The sequence below is a fragment of the Salvelinus alpinus genome, chromosome 6, assembly GCF_045679555.1.
Source record: "Salvelinus alpinus chromosome 6, SLU_Salpinus.1, whole genome shotgun sequence".
Taxonomy (NCBI): domain Eukaryota; kingdom Metazoa; phylum Chordata; class Actinopteri; order Salmoniformes; family Salmonidae; genus Salvelinus; species Salvelinus alpinus.
Window position 1 is genome coordinate 87,953,119 of NC_092091.1, and position 25,938 is coordinate 87,979,056.

The window sequence follows — 25,938 nt, forward strand, 5'->3', positions numbered from 1 at the left end:
AAGTGTTCGCTAGGTTGAGGTGGTTAGACATATGCTACAGGCATATGTGTGTGCAGTCATAGGCTACATTATAGCATGCTAAATGTTTCTGATCAGTGATAGGTAAACACTTGATTTAGGCTACATTATAGCATGCTAAATGTTTCTGATCAGTGATAGGTAAACACTTGATTTAGGCTACAGTATAGCATGCTAAATGTTTCTGATCACTGATAGGTCAACACTTGATTAAGGCTATAGTATAGCATGCTAAATGTTTCTGATCAGTGATAGGTAAACACTTGATTTAGACTACATTATAGCATGCTAAATGTTTCTGATAGTGATAGGTAAACACTTGATTTAGGCTACGTTATAGCATGCTAAATGTTTCTGATCAGTGATAGGTAAACACTTGATTTAGACTACATTATAGCATGCTAAATGTTTCTGATCAGTGATTGAGGACCTATACCACCTTCAGGTATTTGCCCAGCCAGGAAACAATTAACCAAATAGCCCATACAGACGGAGATTCAGCTAAACACAATCACATTGATTGATTATCAGACAAGTGAGTGAAGTCACAGCCTTTTGGTCAGGAGTACGTCTAGGTTACTAAAAGTGACTGAAGTGAAGAGCAAAATAAATCGGCTTGTTTAAGCTAAATAACATGCTGTCGAAATGTTTCCCGATCAGTGTTGATCAATGAACCACCTAGACAAGACGATCATGAGCAGCACCCAGCTCAACTTAGCTAACACTTCCACAGCCTAGTTGTAGTCTAACCAATATCCAAATGGAGATTCAGTGTGAAACGGTGCTGAAATAGTTGACCACCGGGTAGACTATTGCTTCACATGTATTAAAACTATTGGGGATGACTTTGGGAGTTTCAGGACGCAACAATTTGATTACTTACTAAGTGCATTAGCCTCCAATTATTCCAATATTTTCGTCCTTCAGAGATATTTATCCTCACAGCCATTATTTTACGGATCCATCCAGGTGTAGATTAGAAAACAGTTATAGTGGTGGTCTATGAGAAGAGGGGTGGGTGAAGTGACGTTTTTTTTAGTTTTTTTAATTTAACCTTTAACTAGGCAAGTCAGTTAAGAACAAATCATTTTTTTACAATGACGGCCTACCCTGGCGAAACCCTAACCCGGTCGAGGATGGGCCAATTGTGATCCGCCCTATGGGACAGGCCCCCCCCGCACCTCTCTGATTCAGAGGGGTTGGGTTTCAACACATTTCAGTTGAAGGCATTCAGTTGTACAACTGACTAGGTATCCCTCCTTTCCCAAACACAGCCGGATGTGATACAGCCTGGAATCGAATCAGGGTCTGTAGAGACGCCTCTAGCACTGAGATGCAGTGCCTTAGACCCCTACTCCACTCTGGAGCACCCCACATAGCACTGAGATGCAGTGCCTTAGACCGCTGTGCCATGCCTCGCAAAGTGTAAAACTGCCAGGAGGATAGTAGTAACAGGCGCTGCATAACAACCATGGAGAGATTAAGAGCGTAGCCCGTGCCAATGCCGCCTCAGCACTACGGCTACATTTCCCACTAAGCCATAGCAGAACTTTGCCACAATCATGACTAGGTAGGTTGGCGGATATGAAAGCAGAGGCTTTGTCTCTGGCAATACCTTTCATGTATAAAGAACAGTCTGCAAAAAAAAAAGTATTCTGGATGCTAAAGTTGTTGGGAAAAACGGCTTGGTTTGAAAGGTGTATCTGTATATGTGTGACACCAGTGGAGGCTGGTGGGAGGAGCTGTAGGAGGACGGGCTCGTTGTTATGGCTGGATGGAACTAATGGAACTGTATGAAACAACATCAAACATACGGAAACCACGCTTGACAACATTCCATTTATACCATTCCAGCCAATTACAATGAGCCTGTCCTCCTACAGCTCCTCCCACCAGCCTCCACTGGTGTGACAGACATTCAGCACCACTCAGTCTCCTCAACCATAGACCACATCTACCTCTATCTAATGGAGTAGCATAGACCACATCTACCTCTATCTAATGGAGTAGCATAGACCACATCTACCTCTATCTAATGGAGTAGCATAGACCACATCTACCTCTATCTAATGGAGTAGCATAGACCACATCTACCTCTATCTAATGGAGTAGCATAGACCACATCTACCTCTATCTAATGGAGTAGCATAGACCACATCTACCTCTATCTAATGGAGTAGCATAGACCACATCTACCTCTATCTAATGGAGTAGCATAGACCACATCTACCTCTATCTAATGGAGTAGCATAGACCACACCTACCTCTATCTAATGGAGTAGCATAGACCACATCTACCTCTATCTAATGGAGTAGCATAGACCACATCTACCTCTATCTAATGGAGTAGCATAGACCACATCTACCTCTATCTAATGGAGTAGCATAGACCACATCTACCTCTATCTAATGGAGTAGCATAGACCACATCTACCTCTATCTAATGGAGTAGCATAGACCACATCTACCTCTATCTCATGGAGTAGCATGCATAGACTACATCTACCTATATGTAATGGAGTAGCATAGACCACATCTACCTCCATCTCATGGAGTAACATAGACCACATCTACCTCTATCTAATGGACTAACTAACTGAACTGAAGACCCGCATCACATGACCAGACCTAGTAATAAGGCTAGATCCTATTGAGGTTTTACCAGAGCAAACACTTCCCCCACCACTGTGACCTCAACTCCAATCTGGGTTGAGGAGGCCGTCCCATTCATTCACACATTATGGGCTGTGCAGTGAGCTGATAGCTCCAGTCTTCTGTGAGATACAGGGCCTTCAGAGAGTATTCACACCCCTTGATTTATTCCCCATTTTGTTGTGTTACAGCCTGAATTCAAAATGTATTAAATAGATGTTTTTTTCTCTCACGCATCTACACACAATACCGCATAATAACAAAGCGAAAACATGTTTTTTTTATTTTATTTTGTGCAAATTTTATGAAAATTTAATTCAGAAATATGTAATTTACATAAGTATTCACACCACTTTGTTATGGGCTCAGGTGCATCTAAAATCCGTTGATCATCCACTACAATTTGATTGTTTTGGACATGATTTAGAAATAAACTATCTTTGGCCCGAATGCAAACCGCTATGTCCGCAGGAAACCAGGCACAGGTCATCATCCTTCTAACACCATCTCTACCGTGAAGCACGGTGGTGGCAGCATCATGCTATGGGGATGCTTTTCAGCGGCACAGGCTTCAACGGTAGGGATGGTGTTATAAGGGTGATGTGACCTGTGCCTGGTTTTCTAAGGGCAAACGACAGGCTGGGGGTGAAGATGTACATTCCAACAGGACAATGACCCCAGGCATACAGCCACAGCATCACTGGAGCAAAACAATAATGTAAAACTCCTTGAGTGGCTCAGCCAAAGCCCAGACTTGAATCCCATTGAAAATATGCGGAAAGACTTGAAGATTGCTGTTCACCGCCGCTCCCCATCTAACAACAGAGCTTGAGAAAATCTGCAAGGATGAAGAGGGGAAACTCCACAAATCCAGATGTACAAAGCTGATACAGACATACCCAAGACGACTCAAAGCTGATACAGACATACCCAAGATGACTCAAAGCTGTAATCACCACCAAAGGTGCTTCTAAAAAGTACTTTCTCAGGGGTGTGAATACTTATGTAAATGTGATATCTGTATTTAAATGTCAGTACATTTCTAAAAATTTCAAAAAAAATATTTTCACTTTGTCGTTATGGGGTATTATGTGTAGATGGGTAAGAAAAAATATATATTTAATACATTTTTTAATTCATGCTGTAACACAACAAAATGTGGAATAAGTCAAGGTGTGTGAATACTCTCTGAAGGTACATTGATTGGCTGATTTATAATACACGTGCTACACAAAGATAAATAGCATACGTCTTTTTCTAAACTAATCTGTTAGTAGTTGGACTTATTGCACTTATTGGATGGTTATTCCAGGTTAGATGATTGCGGTAGTCTCACTATCTCTTCCTAACCCTGGCAGTCATTCTGAACGGAGGTTGCGGGTGATTAAAAGAAATTCCACTTGTTAAATGTCCTAACTCTGGCTGGATTCCAATAGGAATTAAACATCACTTTGCAAACCACCACAAATTGACTGCAGGTCTGATGTGGCCTGTAAATGACGAGTTTCCAAACACCACTGTGTTAAGGTATAACTAGGCCCTCAAATAAAGGCCTTATGATATATTACGCAATGTATTGTCATAAATAATGACATTTTAAAGGCTAATAAGGCTGGAAATGTTCAAATGGTTCTCGGTTGAACCCTTCAAAGATAAAAGGGTTCTCAGTAGAACCCTTCAAAGATAAAACGGTTCTCAGTAGAACCCTTCAAAGATAAAACGGTTCTCAGTAGAACCCTTCAAAGATAAAACGGTTCTCAGTAGAACCCTTCAAAGATGAAATGGTCATCTGTAGAACCCTTCAAAGATAAAACGGTTCTCAGTAGAACCCTTCAAAGATAAAACGGTTATCTGTAGAACCCGTCAAAGATAAACCGGTTCTCAGTAGAACCCTTCAAAGATAAAATGGTTCTCTGTAGAACCCTTCAAAGATAAACCGGTGCTCTGTAGAACCCTTCAAAGATAAAACGGTTCTCTGTAGAACCCTTCAAAGATAAACCGGTTCTCAGTAGAACCCTTCAAAGATAAAACGGTTCTCAGTAGAACCCTTCAAAGATAAAACGGTTCTCAGTAGAACCCTTCAAAGATAAAACGGTTCTCAGTAGAACCCTTCAAAGATAAAATGGTTCTCAGTAGAACCCTTCAAAGATAAAACGGTTCTCAGTAGAACCCTTCAAAGATAAAACGGTTCTCAGTAGAACCCTTCAAAGATAAAACGGTTCTCTGTAGAACCCTTCAAAGATAAACCGGTTCTCAGTAGAACCCTTCAAAGATAAAACGGTTATCTGTAGAACCCTTCAAAGATAAAAGGGTTCTCAGTAGAATCCTTCAAAGATAAAATGGTTCTCAGTAGAACCCTTCAAAGAGGATTCTGAGTATAACCATATACAGGGGGTTCTATGAAGAACCCTACCCAGCACCAAATACGCTTCTACTTAGTACTTTTTTTTTCTAAGAGTGTAATGCACTATTTCCTGTGCACTATATAGGGAATAGGGTGCTATTTGGGAGGCGGAGAGTGAGATATAGGGCCTAGTTTTATAGGAAATGTGTCTTCACACTTGACAGAGTATTTTAGATCTCTCATAGGGATGGCTGGGTATATCCGACCTCATTACCTCCATTCTGGGATACAGATTTATATTTAGATGTCTGGTTTAACAGTTAGGTTAGTTGTCCACTTTATAATTGGGCCTGACTCAATGTATTTATGGGACTGCCTGGGTTTTTACGCCTGTTGAGTTAAAGTCTCTGTAATAGTTTAGGGAACTAATGCCAAGTTCTTCAGTTCTTAGACATGGTTTAAAACCACATCCCACAATGCATTAGAGAAATATATGTTGTTGCTATGAGTTGCATCATAACAACTTGAATAATACTTGGATATGCACTTGGATGATACAATGACCTAATTAGCTATCGCTATAGTCAGCAGAATGAAGAATGGAGACAGAGTGTGACGGGTTACTGTTGTTAACACACTGTACAGCCTGAGGTGTCCTCAACATCAACATCGAGACAGTGTAATTAGGGTCTGGTCCTGGCCTCAGATGCACTATGACACCACTCAGACTGGCTGGGGGGGGGGGGGGTCAAACAGTGCCATTAGGGTCCTGGCCTCAGATGCACTATGACACCACTCAGACTGGCTGGGGGGGGGGGGGGGGGGGGTCAAACAGTGCCATTAGGGTCCTGGCCTCAGATGCACTATGACACCACTCAGACTGGCTGGGGGGGGAGGGGTCAAACAGTGTAATTAGAGCCCTGGCCTCAGATGCATTGTGACATGACATGTCTTTGAATTAGTCTGGAGTAGAGAATGAGTTAAGTTGTTCCTAGACACTGACCTAGGAACAGTTTGATGTTTAATGAGTTACGTTGTTCCTAGACACTGACCTAGGAACAGTTTGATGTTTAATGAGTTACGTTGTTCCTAGACACTGACCTAGGAACAGTTTGATGTTTAATGAGTTACGTTGTTCCTAGACACTGACCTATGTTTTTACCATATAATGTTATAGGTTAGGGTTGAGAAACTCCTGTCAGAGAATATATGGGTTAAGTTGTCCCTAGACACTGACCTGGGAACAATGTTGATGTTTTTACCATATAATGTTATAACTTAGGGTTGAGAAACTCCTGTCAGAGAATATATGGGTTAAGTTGTCCCTAGACACTGACCTGGGAACAGTTGGATGTTTTTACCATTTAATGTTATAGCTTAGGGTTGAGAAGACCCAGCAGTTGGGTCAACCAATCAACCCAGCAGTTGGGTCAACCAATCAACCCAGCAGTTGGGTCAACCAATCAACCCAGCAGTTGGGTCAACCAATCAACCCAGCAGTTGGGTCAACCAATCAACCCAGCAGTTGGGTCAACCAATCAACCCAGCAGTTGGGTCAACCAATCAACCCAGCAGTTGGGTCAACCAATCAACCCAGCAGTTGATTGGTTGAGTGGTGTCATAGTGCATCTGAGGCCAGGACCCTGTTTGACCCCCCCCCCCCCCCCCAGCCAGTCTGAGTGGTGTCATAGTGCATCTGAGGCCAGGACACTGTTTGACCCCCCCAGCCAGTCCGAGTGGTGTCATAGTGCATCTGAGGGTTGATTGTGCACCCAACTGCTGGGTTGATTGGTTGACCCAACTGCTGGGTTGATTGGTTGACCCAACTGCTGGGTTGATTGGTTGACCCAACTGCTGGGTTGATTGGTTGACCCAACTGCTGGGTTGATTGGTTGACCCAACTGCTGGGTTGATTGGTTGACCCAACTGCTGGGTTGATTGGTTGACCCAGCTGCTGGGTTGATTGGTTGACCCAACTGCTGAGTTGCAGGCGATGGGTCACTTAGTTGGGTTGTTTTCTTTAAAGACTGCTGGGTTATTGGTGCTGGGTTATTGGTGCTGAGTTATTGGTGCTGGGTTATTGGTGCTGGGTTATTGGTGCTGAGTTATTGGTGCTGGGTTATTGGTACTGGGTTATTGGTACTGGGTTATTGGTGCTGGGTTATTGGTGCTGGGTTATTGGTGCTGAGTTATTGGTGCTGGGTTATTGGTGCTGGGTTATTGGTGCTGAGTTATTGGTGCTGAGTTATTGGTGCTGAGTTATTGGTGCTGGGTTATTGGTGCTGGGTTATTGGTGCTGAGTTATTGGTGCTGGGTTATTGGTGCTGGGTTATTGGTGCTGGGTTATTGGTGCTGGGTTATTGGTGCTGGGTTATTGGTGCTGGGTTATTGGTGCTGGGTTATTGGTGCTGGGTTATTGGTACTGGGTTATTGGTGCTGGGTTATTGGTGCTGGGTTATTGGTGCTGAGTTATTGGTGCTGGGTTATTGGTGCTGGGTTATTGGTACTGGGTTATTGGTGCTGGGTTATTGGTGCTGGGTGCTGGGTTATTGGTGCTGGGTTATTGGTGCTGGGTTATTGGTGCTGAGTTATTGGTGCTGGGTTATTGGTGCTGAGTTATTGGTACTGGGTTATTGGTGCTGGGTTATTGGTGCTGGGTTATTGGTACTGGGTTATTGGTGCTGGGTTATTGGTGCTGGGTGCTGGGTTATTGGTGCTGGGTTATTGGTGCTGGGTTATTGGTTATTGGTACTGGGTTATTGGTGCTGAGTTATTGGTGCTGGGTTATTGGTGCTGGGTTATTGGTGCTGGGTTATTGGTGCTGGGTTATTGGTGCTGGGTTATTGGTGCTGGGTTATTGGTGCTGGGTTATTGGTGCTGGGTTATTGGTGCTGAGTTATTGGTGCTGAGTTATTGGTGCTGGGTTATTGGTGCTGGGTTATTGGTGCTGGGTGCTGGGTTATTGGTGCTGGGTTATTGGTGCTGGGTTATTGGTGCTGTGTTATTGGTGCTGGGTTATTGGTGCTGGGTTATTGGTGCTGGGTTATTGGTGCTGGTTTATTGGTACTGGGTTATTGGTGCTGGTTTATTGGTACTGGGTTATTGGTGCTGGGTTATTGGTGCTGGGTTATTGGTGCTGGGTTATTGGTACTGGGTTATTGGTGCTGGGTTATTGGTGCTGGGTTATTGGTGATGGGTTATTGGTGCTGGGTTATTGGTACTGGGTTATTGGTACTGGGTTATTGGTGCTGGGTTATTGGTACTGGGTTATTGGTGCTGGGTTATTGGTGCTGGGTTATTGGTGCTGGGTTATTGGTACTGGGTTATTGGTGCTGGGTTATTGGTGCTGGGTTATTGGTGCTGGGTTATTGGTACTGGGTTATTGGTACTGGGTTATTGGTGCTGGGTTATTGGTGCTGAGTTATTGGTGCTGGGTTATTGGTGTGGAGTTATTGGTGCTGGGTTATTGGTGCTGGGTTATTGGTGCTGGGTTATTGGTGCTGGGTTATTGGTGCTGGGTTATTGGTGCTGGGTTATTGGTGCTGGGTTATTGGTGCTGGGTTATTGGTGCTGGGTTATTGGTGCTGGGCTATTGGTGCTGGGTTATTGGTGCTGGGCTATTGGTGCTGGGTGCTGGGTTATTGGTACTGGGTTATTGGTGCTGGGTTATTGGTGCTGGGTGCTGGGTTATTGGTGCTGGGTTATTGGTGCTGGGTTATTGGTGCTGGGTTATTGGTGCTGGGTTATTGGTGCTGGGTGCTGGGTTATTGGTACTGGGTTATTGGTGCTGGGTTATTGGTGCTGGGTTATTGGTGCTGGGTTATTGGTGCTGGGTTATTGGTGCTGGGTTATTGATGCTGGGTTATTGGTGCTGGGTTATTGGTGCTGAGTTATTGAGATATGAGCGGGTCAGCTCAGAAGGCTGGAGGTGTAGTTTAGTAGCGGCGTGGCTTTCAGATAGTTCTTTAAAGCAACCCGTGAGAGTAAAATTCTGTTCTGTTGTATAGTTATTAGGCTTGGGCAATATACTGCTTATACCTCGCGGGAGCTGCCGGGGTAGGTGCTACGCCACTACTTATAACTAACTATAAGTTAAATATTACTATAAGAAATCTATAAATGATATCCAGCACAGGGCTCCAGCTATGCACTTGGTTTGTTAATTAACTTGCTAGCTAAGTGACTAGATGTCAAGATCAAGCTTCTTGGTTACAGCAGAGATATTCAACCCCCCCTCCTGGATCAAGATCCCTGTTTGCCTAAATTGTTTTTAGAAATAGCGGCCTTTTTGTGCACTTGTGGTAATACCGTATACCCCCTGGTATGGTACAGAAACGGTAGGACGGTATGAACATCGGCATACAGCCCAACCCTAATAGTTATCGCGTTAAGGTCGAACATTGAAATTTTTGTAGCTTCAATGAGGCTTACAGAAGTGTATGAGTTCACTGAAAGCCTATGTAAATTCCATTGTTGTGATGCAATAAAGTGGAATACCTTTATTATGCAATAAGGTGGGATACCTTTATTATGCAATAAGGTGAGATACTTTTATTATGCAATAAGGTGAGATACCTTTATTATGCAATAAGGTGAGATACTTTTATTATGCAATAAGGTGGGATACCTTTATTATGCAATAAGGTGAGATAATTTTATTATGCAATAAGGTGAGATACCTTTATTATGCAATAAGGTGAGATACCTTTATTATGCAATAAGGTGAGATACCTTTATTATGCAATAAGGTGGGATACTTTTATTATGCAATAAGGTGAGATACCTTTATTATGCAATAAGGTGGGATACTTGTATTATGCAATAAGGTGAGATACCTTTATTATGCAATAAGGTGGGATACCTTTATTATGCAATAAGGTGAGATACCTTTATTATGCAATAAGGTGAGATACCTTTATTATGCAATAAGGTGGGATACCTTTATTATGCAATAAGGTGGGATACCTTTATTATGCAATAAGGTGAGATACCTTTATTATGTAATAAGGTGGAATACCTTTATTATGCAATAAGGTGGGATACTTTTATTATGCAATAAGGTGGGATACCTTTATAATGCAATAAGGTGAGATACCTTTATTATGCAATAAGGTGAGATACCTTTATTATGTAATAAGGTGGAATACCTTTATTATGCAATAAGGTGGGATACTTTTATTATGCAATAAGGTGGGATACCTTTATAATGCAATAAGGTGGTATACCTTTATTATGCAATAAGGTGGGAAACCTTTATTATGCAATAAGGTGGAATACCTTTATTATGCAATAAGGTGGGATACCTTTATTATGCAATAAGGTGAGATACCTTTATTATGTAATAAGGTGGAATACCTTTATTATGCAATAAGGTGGGATACTTTTATTATGCAATAAGGTGGGATACCTTTATAATGCAATAAGGTGAGATACCTTTATTATGCAATAAGGTGAGATACCTTTATTATGTAATAAGGTGGAATACCTTTATTATGCAATAAGGTGGGATACTTTTATTATGCAATAAGGTGGGATACCTTTATAATGCAATAAGGTGGTATACCTTTATTATGCAATAAGGTGGGAAACCTTTATTATGCAATAAGGTGGGATACCTTTATTATGCAATAAGGTGGGATACCTTTATTATGCAATAAGGTGAGATACCTTTATTATGCAATAAGGTGAGATACCTTTATTATGCAATAAGGTGGGAAACCTTTATAATGCAATGAAGTGGAATACCTTTATTATGTAATAAGGTGGGATACCTTTATAATGCAATAAGGTGAGATACCTTTATTATGCAATAAGGTGGGAAACCTTTATTATGCAATAAGGTGGGATACCTTTATTATGCAATAAGGTGGGATACCTTTATTATGCAATAAGGTGGGATACCTTTATTATGCAATAAGTTGGGATACCTTTATTATGCAATAAGGTGGAATACCTTTATAATGTAATATGTAATAAATAATCTTAATATTATAGAAGTGTCAAATGCAACAACAAAAAAAGGTAAAAAAGGAACATTTGGATTTACAGTATGTAAACTTAACATGATGAACAGGAATGACATCTACTCTCACGGGTGGCCAATAAGATCTAGCTGAACGCCACGTCTCTAATAAGCCACGTATCCTGAAAATAACCTAAAGATTACATTCAAAATTACCCAGTTACTGGGTCAACCCAGCATGAGAGTAAAAGATACGCAACCGATGGTTAAATTAACCCATGTTTGGGTAATCCCAACAACCCAACTTGCTGGGATAGTCACACAACTCAACGTGTGTTCTGTCGAAAATTAACCCATCGCTGGGTTACCAAAAACCCCAGATTGGTTTGTTTTTAACCCAGCATTCTGTAGAGTGTAGTAACACTTATGTTTTTCCCATTTAATGGTAGAGGTTAGGGTTGAATAACTCCTGACTGTCTGAGCATATATGGGTTAGATTGTTCCTAGACACTGACCTAGGAACAGTTTTATGCCCTTCCCCTTTAATGGTAGAGGTTAGGGTTGAATAACTCCTGACTGTCTGAGCATATATGGGTTAGATTGTTCCTAGACACTGACCTAGGAACAGTTTTATGCCCTTCCCCTTTAATGGTAGAGGTTAGGGTTGAATAACTCCTACTGTCTCAGAATATATGGGGTAAACTGTTCCTAGACACTGACCTAGGAACAGTTGTATGCCCTTCCCCTTTAATGGTATAGGTTAGGGTTGAACAACTCCTACTGTCTGAGAATATATGGGTTAAACTGTTCCCAGACACTGACCTAGGAACAGTTTTATGCCCTTCCCCTTTAATGGTATAGGTTAGGGTAGAGAAACTCCTGACTCAGTACCTATGGGAAATGTAAAGGACAGGGAACCAGGGCCTTTGTGATGTTTACAGTTACAAAAGGTGACAGGGTTCAACATTTGACCCATCTGGCAGCTCTGACCAGCTGACCCGACCAGGAAGATCTCTGGGCCCTCGTTACAAGGCCATAACTGGGGTCTGGGGATTTCCTGGTTAGGTCACATGATCAGGAAAACTCCCTACCCACAATCAGAATACTCACAATCCCAGGCAGTCTGAATGAACTATATTTGAAAGACATTTGATCTCTTAGGATCTCTAAATCGAAGGTACAGCAAGCTAGCTATCTCAAAAAGAACAATTGCCTATTCAGAGATGCTGTGTGTGGGCTTGCATGCGTGCATTGTGTGTATATTGTGTGTGTGTTATGTCTGTATATTGTGTGTGCATGTGTGTGTGTGTGCGTGTGTGTGTATGTGTGTCTTGCCCAAAGCCTCTCTGAGCATCAGTGAGATATATCTGCAATCCTCTCTCTTCAGAACAGACAACCACTGTCCATGAATCATCTACAGTGAGACAAAGTTATCAGCCATTATAACATTACTAAGGCCCTCTGAAATGTATGCCCTAACGGAAGTCGATTTAGTGCACTACTTTTTTAGCAGGGCCCATAAGGCTCTGGTCAAAAGTAGTGCACTATGTAGGGAATAGGGTGCCATCTGGAACGTCAGCCTAAGAACATACAGTCTGGGAATCATATCCAGTGGCAATCAATGTCAGTTGATGATAAATAACGACATGTCATTATCTCCGATCAGTCGATCATGTTATTGATTTCATTATTGATCGATATCAGACACTGCATTTTTTTTGCTGTTCATAAGATCAAGGTCATTTGTGCCTTGATATAAATAAGAGGTTTAATTCATTCAAGTCACACTGGCACGTCCTGAAACATTGGCCTTTGTTGATTGTTCAGAAACCTACTGAATCCATCTGGTGTTATTGGATGAAATGGAGCGTTCAGGTTTCTTGAACAACACACAAGTGTCTGGATACGGCTGCCATAACAACATGTTTCCATTTCCCCCCCGAGTCTCTCTCTCTCCCCGCACCGCATCCCGTCTCGGGATTGTTTTGAACCGGGATGGAGCGGTGAGAATAGAATCTCATGACACCCACACGGGAGACACGAAAAGGAGCAGCTATTTTCAAACACCATAAACAACTAGATGACTGTGTTTGTTATGCCTGCAGAGCGGCGGACATGTTAAAAAAAAAACGTTAGCTGAGGAAAGGTAAATAAGGAAAATGTGTTTCTATGGATTATTTGGAGGAGCGAGAAGGCGTTAGGAATGTGAGCGTATCTAACCAGCACCTCGCGCGGGGACTGGGAGCGACGCCCATTCCATCCCGTCACCGCTACCGAGCATCATCAGTCTTCCAACGCTGCTAACGGGAGAAGCTCGAGCCTACCGTATATCACCTCACTACACAGTGCAGGCCACATCTATTCTAAAATCAAATAGGTCATTCATAACCGTAGAAAAACGATGCATTGACTTACCACATCTCACACGAAGCTGCAGAAATGGTCGCGCACAGATCTAGGCATTGAAAGCGCAGTGTCTTTACAAGAACCGTCGTCTCCCTTGTAACAGTCCAGACTTCTTGCTTGGAAGAAGAAAACAATCCCCTCAAATGAATGAAAAATTAAGCAATTTGATTCCAAGTCAGCGATGCGTTTATATCGTCAAGGTAAATTCTGATTCCTCTTATAACAAAAAAAAATAATGCTTAAACGATATATAGTCTTCGCAGTTCTAGACTGGAACATGGGCTAACGGACAACGTTTCGAAGGCTCTGTGTTTAGTATCCAGATCACTGTTCACAGAACGCCACCGGTGAAGGGAGGTAATAGCCTACAGACTCCAACGCAACGAGTCCAGTATTGGAAGAGAGAGAGGACGGGAACACTATAGCTGAAAATCCACGAAGCCAGCTCGCTCTCTCTCTCTCTGTCTCTCTCTCTCTGTCTCTCTCTCTCTGGCTCTCTCTCTCTCTCTCTCTCTCTCTCTCTCTCAGTTATGTCTCTTTCTGTATTTCTCTCAGCTCTCTCTCTCTCTCTCTCTCTCTCTCTCTCTTAGCGGTCTTCAAAAACGTCCACGTACAGAGCACGTTGACCTGTTCGCGGGAAGAGCAAAGGGGTCAAAAAAATGACAACCCAATTTGGAAGTGGATGATCAGACGAGATCAGGTTCAGATAAGTGGAGCGGAGCGGAGCGCAGAGCGATGCAGGCGGGCTGTGGTGATGCCTACTCCGGCAGGAAGAGGGGACCTGGTCGGGAAGAAAACACGGAACTGGACCCTGGCTCAATGTGTGTGATAGGGTTCCATCTGCTGTATGAATAGAATAAATTAATGCTGAAACTCGTAATCCACATACACTGAACAAAAATATAAACGCGACATGTAAAGTGTCGGTCCCACGTTTCATGAGCTGAAATACAAGATCCCACAAATGTTCCATTCGCACAAAAAAAAGCGTATTTCTCTCAAATGTTGTGCACAAATGTGTTTACATCCCTGTTGGTAAGCATTTATTCCTTTGCCCCAAGATAATCCATGCACTTGACAGGTGTGGCATATCAAGAAGCTGATTGAACAGCATCATTCTTACACAGGTGCACCTTGTGCTGGGGACAATAAAAGGCCACTCTAGAATGTGCAGTTTTGTCACAACGCAATGCTACAGATGTCTCAAGTTTTAATGGAGCATGCAATTGGCTAGCTGACTGGAGGAATGTCCACCAGAGTTGTTGCCAGATAATTTAATGTTCATTTCGCTACCATAAACCGCCTCTAATGTAATTTTAGATAATTTGGCAGTATGTCCAACCAGCCTCACAACCGCAGACCACATGAGTATGGTGTTTTGTGTGCGAGTGGTTTGCTGATGTCAATGTTGTGAACAGAGTGCCCCATGGTGGCGGTGTGGTTATGGTATGGGCAGGCATAAATTACAGAAAACGAACACAATTGCATTTTATCTATGGCAATTTGAATGCACAGAGATACCGTGACGAGATCCTGAGTCCCATTGTCGTGCCATTCATCCGCCGCCATCACCACATGTTTTCAGCATGATAATTCACGGCTTCATATCGTAAGGATCTGTACACAATTCCTGGAAGCTGAAAATGTGCCCAGTTCTTCCATGGCCCTGCATACTCACCAGACATGTCCACCATGTTCCCGTTTCCGCCAAAATATCCAGCCACTTTGCACAGCCTATTGAAGAGGAGTGGAACAACATTCCACGGGCCACAATCAGACGTCTGATCAACTGCTCTGTGCGACAGACTGCACGAGGCAAAAGGTGGTCACACCAGATAGCCTACTGACTGGTTTTCTGATCCACGGCCGTACCTTTTGTTTTTAAATGTACAGTATATGTAACCAATAAATTCATCTATATTCCCTGTATTCCTTCCTAATACATAGATTTGGGCCTAGTGTATTTATTTCAATTGACTGATTTCCTTTAATGAACTGTACGTCTGTAAAATCTTAGAAATTGTTGCATGTTGCGTTTATATTTTTTTGTTGAGCCTATGCTATGCCACGTTATTTTGTTGAGGGTATCATACAATTACATTAACATTGTGTAGGACCAGCCTGCATTGTTGACTAATTTATTTAGTCAGAGTTTAGTCAGAAAATGGCATTCTCTTGTCCAAAGATAGGTCCTATAGTTTAAAACCTTCAAAATGAATATGGAATCACAATCAACATGAAATAACTACTGGAGTGAATTTGAAATGAAATGAAACTGAATTAATTACCTGAAGAAAACTAGTGTGTATTTTAATTGAGTCTATGAGAATGGACGAGAAGGTCGCAGGTGCGCGTCTGGCCGCCCGCGCTTCCCGCTTCAGGACGTCAGAAGATCACAGGTGACCTGCGCATGCGTCATTCGCAGTGTGAAACGGATCGGAACACGCTTGATAAAACAGTTGATCTCCGTCTGTTTTGATAGATTGTGTGGTATTTTACGTAGGGTTAAAACATACAATTCATGTAGGCCTATGCTGTTAATGTTATATTGATACATGTAGTTCTAAAACGGACAAAATGTAGATTTTTTTCCCCCTGGCGACCGCGGACTTCTTAGGGGGACCTGTTGATTCTACGGTGTAGCCCACCGAAGCAGCAATGGAGGTGAGCTAACGGTAACGGGATTGTGAGTCTTGGGATATCTAGCCTATGCCATTATAGGCTACTTTTAACATTTACCCCAGCATTTTTTCCCCCATTAGACCTGAGACGACCTATTTACTGAAGTGCAGAGATTTATTTGGCATCCACATTGGGAAATAAGTGCGCTGGGCTTTATGCGGTGACTATTGTCACTTGTGGGCTCCTGTTACTGCACTCAGGGCACTCGAATCTTATCTGTAGGCTACTATTATTTTGACAATAAAATCTGTTTATAATTCATGAACTACGTAGCCTAAAATAGCCTATAGGCTACCAAAACTCAGGGAAACTGATTTCTAAATTAGGAACAGCGTATTCAAAACCACGACGTATTATTTTAATTTTTGCATTCTCTTGTCACATAATACACATTATTTTGGCTTCGTGATTTTGATATTCACCACAGCTGCCTGTTAAACCATTCTTACCCGAGCCCACTAAATCAATCTCCTTATCAAACGCACCGCTTGTCTCTCTCTCTCTTGCTTGAGTGGCCTGGGGGTGTATTCATTACTGCACACAGTTGCAAACCGTAGCAAAACCTTTTTGCAACATGTCTCCCGATCATTTCTCATTGGACACGTTGAGGTTAGTCCCTTCCCATTTCGACCGCCTGCTTCCTAGTGAATAAGCTCGATCCCTGTCCTGTCCCATGCACCTGGCACAAAATGATCGTGAGGCTGCATGTCAACTTTAATTACCGTGAGTCTTGGATAAGGCTATTTGCCGATGGTAATCTCATTTAAGAGCATTAGGTTTACTTCGGGAAGGCGTTTGCTAACCAGCTTGTTTGAGCATACACCCGGTTACGTTCCAAATGACACCCGATCAAATTTTGCTTCTGCATTAACCATGCAAATACATGTCTTTTTTTTTATTGTGGCACTGCATCAGTGAGATATGGACCTACTGTATGAGCTTCAGTTCTCTATCCATGGAATTAGCCCACTGCGCCACCAAGATGGAGCTAGCAAAGAAGCCCGTGCATTTTAGTCTATTCAAACAGACCTCGTTTGAAAGGCAACAATTACACATGAAGATCAGGTGTGGCCAACACACCTGAACACACTTAGCAAGATGGGGGATAGAGAGAGTTTTGTTTGACGGCAGAGAACGGAATGTTTATATTTTTTAAATAACATTCTAAGAACATTCTTGTGGTTTCCATGGAACGTTTTGTGTTTTGTTAATTGTTCTGAGAACATGAATTTACATAGAATCACGAGGAAACCTGTATAAAACGTTATGCTGATGTACTGAAATTCCCACCTAAGAAACAAATGGTTCTCAGAACGTTATTTTCTAGCTGGGTAGCTTGCACCATTCCCAGAATGTTGTGAATAGGTTCTATGCAAAATAACCATAGGACAACCATGCTCTCACAAGCTCTAAGAAACATATGGTTCTCAGAACGTTATGTGCTAGCTGGGTATACCCATATGGGGGGTCTTAAAGTGGGAGTGAGGAGGCAGAAGCTGAGCTGCAAACTAATCAGCTTAGAAACAAGTATAAAAGTAACATTGAGGTGTTTTATTTAACAACATTTGTTTTATTAAAAAAAAAAATGTTAAATTAAATAGCCTACATGAAGACTTTCTGATTTAATACGAGAATGACTAAACACACAAATCAAATTGAGTTGTATTTGTCCCGTTTACAGCAGGTATATGATACATCACATCCACAGTTTACAGCAGGTATATGATACATCACATCCACAGTTTACAGCAGGTATATGATACATCACGTCCACAGTTTACAGCAGGTATATGATACATCACGTCCACAGTTTACAGCAGGTATATGATACATCACGTCCATAGTTTACAGCAGGTATATGATACATCACGTCCACAGTTTACAGCAGGTATATGATACATCACATCCACAGTTTACAGCAGGTATATGATACATCACGTCCACAGTTTACAGCAGGTATATGATACATCACATCCACAGTTTACAGCAGGTATATGATAAATCACGTCCACAGTTTACAGCAGGTATATGATACATCACATCCACAGTTTACAGCAGGTATATGATACATCGCATCCACAGTTTACAGCAGGTATATGATACATCACATCCACAGTTTACAGCAGGTAAATGATACATCACGTCCACAGTTTACAGCAGGTATATGATAACATCACGTCCATAGTTTACAGCAGGTATATGATACATCACGTCCACAGTTTACAGCAGGTATAAAATGTGCAGTGAAATGCTTGTGTGCTAGCTCACTCGACATTGCTGTACAATGATAACACTCCACATTGCTTAATAACATTCAACATTGTGTAATAACACTCAACGTTGTGTAATAACACTCAACGTTGTGTAATAACACTCAACATTGCAGTACAACAATAACACTCAACATTGTAGAATAACAATAACACTCAACATTGCAGAATAACAATAACACTCAACATTGTAGAATAACAATAACACTCAACATTGCAGAATAACAATAACACTCAACATTGTAGAATAACAATAACACTCAACATTGCAGTACAACAATAACACTCAACATTGCAGAATAACACTCAACATTGTGTAATAACACTCAACATTGCAGTACAACAATAACACTCAACATTGCAGAATAACACTCAACATTGTGTAATAACACTCAACATTGCAGTACAACACTAACACTCAACATTGTGTAATAACACTCAACATTGTGTAATAACACTCAACATTGCAGTACAACAATAACACTCAACATTGCAGAATAACAATAACACTCAACATTGCAGAATAACAATAACACTCAACATTGCAGAATAACAATAACACTCAACATTGCAGAATAACAATAACACTCAACATTGCAGAATAACAATAACACTCAACATTGCAGAATAACAATAACACTCAACATTGCAGAATAACAATAACACTCAACATTGCAGAATAACAATAACACTCAACATTGCAGAATAACAATAACACTCAACATTGCAGAATAACAATAACACTCAACATTGCAGAATAACAATAACACTCAACATTGTGTAATAACACTCAACATTGCAGTACAACAATAACACTCAACATTGCAGAATAACAATAACACTCAACATTGCAGAATAACACTCAACATTGTGTAATAACACTCAACATTGTGTAATAACACTCAACATTGCAGTACAACAATAACACTCAACATTGCAGAATAACAATAACACTCAACATTGCAGAATAACAATAACACTCAACATTGCAGAATAACAATAACACTCAACATTGCAGAATAACAATAACACTCAACATTGCAGAATAACAATAACACTCAAAATTGCAGAATAACAATAACACTCAACATTGCAGAATAACAATAACACTCAACATTGCAGAATAACAATAACACTCAACATTGCAGTACAACAATACCACTCAACATTGCAGAATAACAATAACACTCAACATTGCAGAATAACAATACCACTCAACATTGCAGAATAACAATAACACTCAACATTGCAGAATAACAATAACACTCAACATTGCAGAATAACAATAACACTCAACATTGCAGAATAACAATAACACTCAACATTGCAGAATAACAATAACACTCAACATTGCAGTACAACAATAACACTACTAAAGAGTCAAATAAAAAATATAAAGTAAAAGAAGAGATATTATGTAAACAATATGATATACAGCATAGATCATGAACAATATGATATACAGAATAGATAATGAACAATATGCAATACAGATTAGATAATGAATAAGTATGTATGACTGCATTTACAAATATAAAGTAAACACACGCACATACACACACCCATTGTACATTTATGTTTGTTGAAGTTGAGTTAACTTATAAAAATCAAGGCAACCAGGCTGCAATACAAGTTAGGCGAATGTGTTGAGAGACATAAATTGTGTGTTGAGATTGTATTGCAGCTAGTGCCAGATCAGAGAGGCCTCATTTTATCATCTGTGCATACATTTCTTAGAAAAATTATACCGCACACACAGGCTGTGTTTCAAACGCATCAAAGACACATCCTCCTCCACTTACCCTCGCCTTGTGCCCTTGGGGGAAATCCCCGCGGCCATCTTTGTCATTAGTCCAAATGATTAGCCAAGCAAGAGAAGTTGGCAACGTAAGCCTCTCAGCTCTCGCTTTTTTGATCGAGTTTGCGAGTGTACAATTCTGTTCACCCCGGGGGCCTGAACCGACCCATAGTTCGAATTCGCGATGATTGTACATCCGCTACGACAAGTAAAACCAACATTAATATGGAGAAGTCAACATAAAAGTGTAATAAAAAAAAAAACGAATGTAAATAAGTTACAAATTGTGCTACTAATGCACGTGACGGCACAAACACGTATCATAAAAGTAAATATGTTTTTGTTTGGTTGGCTTTTGGAAACGTTAACTTGTTCACATAACTTTCCCTGACATCACACTCGTACATTGTAATTGTCGATTTACCTGCTGTAGTAGGATGGCTAACACTCGATGTCTGCGGAGGCGTTGTCTTCTAGCCAAGATATGAAATACAATCATAATTGACTGTAGTGCGTATAAAGCACACACAAACGTTTTTTGATGACTGACAACATAACCGTGGGATGAACGAGTGACACATTTTCCGGGCAAGAGCGATCCATTTAAAATGTATTCATTCTTCCCTCGCCCCCTTGCCCTGCAAGTGTCAACTCATCCGGCGTCATGATACGTCATCAGAAGTGTCCACTTAATTTGAGGGCTGAGGGGATAGGGTGTGTCTTTTAAAGTGTTTGGACCGCAGCCATAGATTCTAGGGTCTGTATGTTCTCCTTGATAAATCAGAGCCGTACTATATATTTTTGCGCTCGTTTGCTGTGCGATTTGGAGATGTTGGAACTGGGCCATGATAGTTTCTACAAGAAAGCGCAATGGCAAGTTTGATCACATTTCTGTAGAGATGTGGGCAGAATGTTTTAAATCTTTAGCAGTATTGTTTTTCAAACAATAAAATAGACAGCGAGTGCCAAACACTAGCTGCGCATTCTGAAAGATTGATTGTCCTTCCTGCGAGATAGATTGTCCTTCCTGCGAGATTGATTGTCCTTCCTGCGAGATTGATTGTCCTTCCTGCGAGATAGATTGTCCTTTCTGCGAGATAGATTGTCCTTCCTGCGAGATTGATTGTTCTTCCTGCAAGATAGATTGTCCTTTCTGCGAGATAGATTGTCCTTCCTGCGAGATTGATTGTCCTTTCTGCGAGATAGATTGTCCTTCCTGCGAGATATATTGTCCTTCCTGCGAGATTGATTGTCCTTCCTGCGAGATAGATTGTCCTTCCTGCGAGATTTATTGTCCTTCCTGCGAGATAGATTGTCCTTCCTGCGAGATATATTGTCCTTCCTGCGAGATTGATTGTCCTTCCTGCGAGATAGATTGTCCTTCCTGCGAGATAGATTGTCCTTCCTGCGAGATTGATTGTCCTTCCTGCGAGATTGATTGTTCTTCCTGCGAGATTGATTGTTCTTCCTGTGAGATTGATTGTCCTTCCTGCTAGATTGATTGTTCTTCCTGTGAGATTGATTGGCCTTCCTGTGAGATTGATTGTCCTTCCTGCGAGATATATTGTCCTTCCTGCGAGATATATTGTCCTTCCTGCGAGATTGATTGTCCTTCCTGCGAGATAGATTGTTCTTCTGTCACGCCCTGGCCTTAGTATTCTTTGTTTTCTTAATTATTTTGGTTAGGTCAGGGTGTGACATGGGGAATGTATGTGTTTTTTGTAGTGTCTAGGGTGGTTGTAAGGTTTAGGGGGTTTATTAGAGTAGTTGGGTTTATGTTTAGTATAGTAGTCTAGCTGTGTCTATGGTTGAGTGTAGGTATCTAGGAAAGTCTATGGTTGCCTGAATTGGGTCTCAATTAGAGACAGCTGGTTATTGTTGTCTCTGATTGGGAGCCATATTTAAGGCAACCATAGGCTTTAGCTGTTTGTGGGGAATTGTCTATGTTGAATGTTTGTAGCCTGTGTGTGTGCACTACGTTTATAGCTTCACGGTCGTTTGTTGTTTTTGTATAGTTTGTAATAGTGTTTCGTTTCATGTTCATCTTCGTAGTAAAATAAAAGAAGATGGCTTATTTTCCACATGCTGCGTTTTGGTCCGTCTCTCCTCCACACGATCGTGACACCTTCCTGCGAGATAGATTGTTCTTCCTGCGAGATAGATTGTCCTTTCAAACTATTGAAAAGTATCCTCAATACTACAGCAGAAGACACATTGTTGTTCAGTATTTTGTTAATCATGTTCGGTTTTAAATTAACAGAGTAAAAACTCACGGACGATTATTAAAGGGTCAGTCAACTGAACAGACAAAGACATGTTCCCACCAGCGCAAGAATATATACCCCTATTTAGGTGAATTCTCCTCCTTACACATCTGAACAGCCAATACAGCTCTGTTGCTAGGCAGAACTTTACTGATATCTGTTCTTCCTCACTGACCTGACCTCGGAACCCAATTCCTCACTCATCCCCAACTCACGGCTGTCCTGTTGACTTGTACCAGACTGCGGTCCTTCTCCTTCCCATAGGATCCCTGATGTCTAACAATGACATATTCTGACAGAATGTAAACGTTTCTACATTCCCCTCTCTCCCTCAGTGACATGAATGAGGATATTTCATATTTTCAAGTTTAGAAGTCAGAACCCATCGATCAATAGATGATTGTGTTTCTATCTCCTGCCTTGGTTTAGGCTCTGATGTGGTGCTCCTATCACACAGCAATACTGTGGCATACTCATACTGTGAAATATTTTAAATAGGCAACCGGTCTATTTACGTTCGAGCGTGCTTGGCTATTGAATGAGTGATTTGATAAATGGTAGGCTAATATTTGTTGTGTAGCAGGGATAAACCAGTCATGTCCTGCAATTTGATTAGGATTCAGACCTACAGTATATAATAAAAGGAGAGACATGTCCTCCAATATGAACAGGATTCAGACCTACAGTATATAATACAAGGAGAGACATGTCCTCCAATATGAACAGGATTCAGACCTACAGTATATAATACAAGGAGAGACATGTCCTCCAATATGAACAGGATTCAGACCTACAGTATATAATACAAGGAGAGACATGTCCTCCAATATGAACAGGATTCAGACCTACAGTATATAATACAAGGAGAGACATGTCCTCCAATATGAACAGGATTCAGACCTACAGTATATAATACAAGGAGAGACATGTCCTCCAATATGAACAGGATTCAGACCTACAGTATATAATACAAGGAGAGACATGTCCTCCAATATGATCAGGATTCAGACCTACAGTTTATAATAATGAGAGACATGTCCTCCAATATGATCAGGATTCAGACCTACAGTTTATAATAATGAGAGACATGTCCTCCAATATGATCAGGATTCAGACCTACAGTTTATAATAATGAGAGACATGTCCTCCAATATGATCAGGATTCAGACCTACAGTATATAATACAAGGAGAGACATGTCCTCCAATATGAACAGGATTCAGACCTACAGTATATAATACAAGGAGAGACATGTCCTCCAATATGAACAGGATTCAGACCTACAGTATATAATACAAGGAGAGACATGTCCTCCACTATGAACAGGATTCAGAACTGCGGTATATAATACAATGACAGACATGTCCTCCACTATGAACAGGATTCAGACCTACAGTTTATAATACAAGGAGAGACATGTCCTCCAATATGAACAGGATTCAGACCTACAGTATATAATACAAGGAGAGGAAACATGCTAAACGGTACACTGCTATGTGATCTTGTTACCAACGGTAAATGCATCTGTTTTATCATCAGGCCTAACATTTCAATTAATGTATTTTCCTACCATTATTATAATTCCCGTAGCATCAAACACTTCCATTTCCACCCAAAATAACAATATTTGCTGGCAATTCAATTGATCAACCAGCAGAAGTTGTCTACGTGGTCTGACCTGTGTGTGGAGATACTCACTCTTCCCCGTCACGTTCAAAATGATAACAACTTTTGTGGGAAAACTGTCACGTGCACAGGATTAGAGTATTTTTTTTGGTGCGCACGCTCCTTTGATCAATTAATCAAATGTATTTATAAAACCCTTTTTTACATCAGCCGATGTCACAAAGTACCTATACAGAAACCCCCAGCCTAAAACCCCAAACAGCAAGCAATACAGATGTACAAGCACGGTGGCTAGGAAAAACTCCCTAGGAAGGCCTGGAACCTAGGAAGAAACCTAGGAAGAACCTAGGAAGAAACCTAGAGAGAACCTAGGAACCTAGGAAGAAATCTAGAGAGAACCTAGGAACCTAGGAAGAAACCTAGAGAGAACCTAGGAACCTAGGAAGAATCCTAGGAAGAACCTAGGAACCTAGGAAGAATCCTAGGAAGAAACCTAGAGAGAACCTAGGAACCTAGGAAGAAACCTAGAGAGAACCTAGGAACCTAGGAAGAAACCTAGAGAGAACCTAGGAACCTAGGAAGAATCCTAGGAACCTAGGAAGAATCCTAGGAAGAACCTAGGAACCTAGGAAGAAACCTAGAGAGAACCTAGGAACCTAGGAAGAAACCTAGAGAGAACCTAGGAACCTAGGAAGAAACCTAGAGAGAACCTAGGAACCTAGGAAGAAACCTAGAGAGAACCTAGGAACCTAGGAAGAAACCTAGAGGGAACCTAGGAAGAAACCTAGAGAGAACCTAGGAACCTAGGAAGAAACCTAGAGAGAACCTAGGAAGAAACCTAGAGAGAACATAGGAAGAAACCTAGAGAGAACCTAGGAACCTAGGAAGAAACCTAGAGAGAACCTAGGAACCTAGGAAGAAACCTAGAGAGGAACCAGGCTCTGAGGGGTGGGCCAGTCCTCTTCTGGCTGTGCCGGGCGGAGATTAGAGTGATAAATAAGGCCCCAGGTACCGTAGCAGTGACTAGTGAGTCCACGGCAATAACCGTTCAGTACTTGCATAACTGTGTATGTAAGTCATGTTGCAGGTATCCGATGTTGACCGGTGACAGGCACACATGAACACTCTCAACAACCTAGTGAAGACCTACATCCAAGCAAAGATGGACGCCATGGGTAAGTGTCCTTCAGCCATTCTAATCACCTTGACTACACTATAAAGTAACGGCGAGTTATTCGCGGGCGACGTTAAGTCTCGAACGGAATAACGACGAGCTAAAGTACTACAACTCATACATGTTTATAAGTGCTGTATTGTACACGCTGGCTTCAAGGTAATAGTTACCAGATTGGTATATTATATACACACTGGCTTCAAGGTAATAGTTACCAGATTGGTATATTATATACACGCTGGCTTCAAGGTAATAGTTACCAGATTGGTATATTATATACACGCTGGCTTCAAGGTAATAGTTACCAGATTGGTATATTATATACACGCTGGCTTCAAGGTAATAGTTACCAGATTGGTATATTATATACACACTGGCTTCAAGGTAATAGTTACCAGATTGGTATATTATATACACGCTGGCTTCAAGGTAATAGTTACCAGATTGGTATATTATATACACGCTGGCTTCAAGGTAATAGTTACCAGATTGGTATATTATATACACACTGGCTTCAAGGTAATAGTTACCAGATTGGTATATTATATACACACTGGCTTCAAGGTAATAGTTACCAGATTGGTATATTATATACACGCTGGCTTCAAGGTAATAGTTACCAGATTGGTATATTATATACACGCTGGCTTCAAGGTAATAGTTACCAGATTGGTATATTATATACACACTGGCTTCAAGGTAATAGTTACCAGATTGGTATATTATATACACGCTGGCTTCAA

General features: G+C 41.2%; 2 protein-coding genes across 2 annotated transcripts in view; one reads left to right on the forward strand and one right to left on the reverse strand.

Annotated features, from left to right (window-relative positions):
- adgrl3.1 (adhesion G protein-coupled receptor L3.1) overlaps positions 1-14,142 on the reverse strand; it is a 334,415-nt gene extending 320,273 nt beyond the window's left edge. The window contains exon 1 of the mRNA XM_071408263.1: positions 13,392-14,142. Within this exon, the coding sequence (XP_071264364.1) occupies positions 13,392-13,396 (5 nt within the window). The 5' untranslated portion in view covers positions 13,397-14,142. The remainder of the gene's footprint in view (positions 1-13,391) is intronic.
- Positions 14,143-15,824: 1,682 nt separating this feature from the next.
- LOC139579790 (multiple PDZ domain protein) overlaps positions 15,825-25,938 on the forward strand; it is a 126,085-nt gene continuing 115,971 nt past the window's right edge. Inside the window, exons 1-2 of the mRNA XM_071408610.1 lie at positions 15,825-16,046; positions 25,109-25,196. Coding sequence (XP_071264711.1) covers positions 25,139-25,196 — 58 coding nt within the window. The 5' untranslated portion in view covers positions 15,825-16,046; positions 25,109-25,138. The remainder of the gene's footprint in view (positions 16,047-25,108; positions 25,197-25,938) is intronic.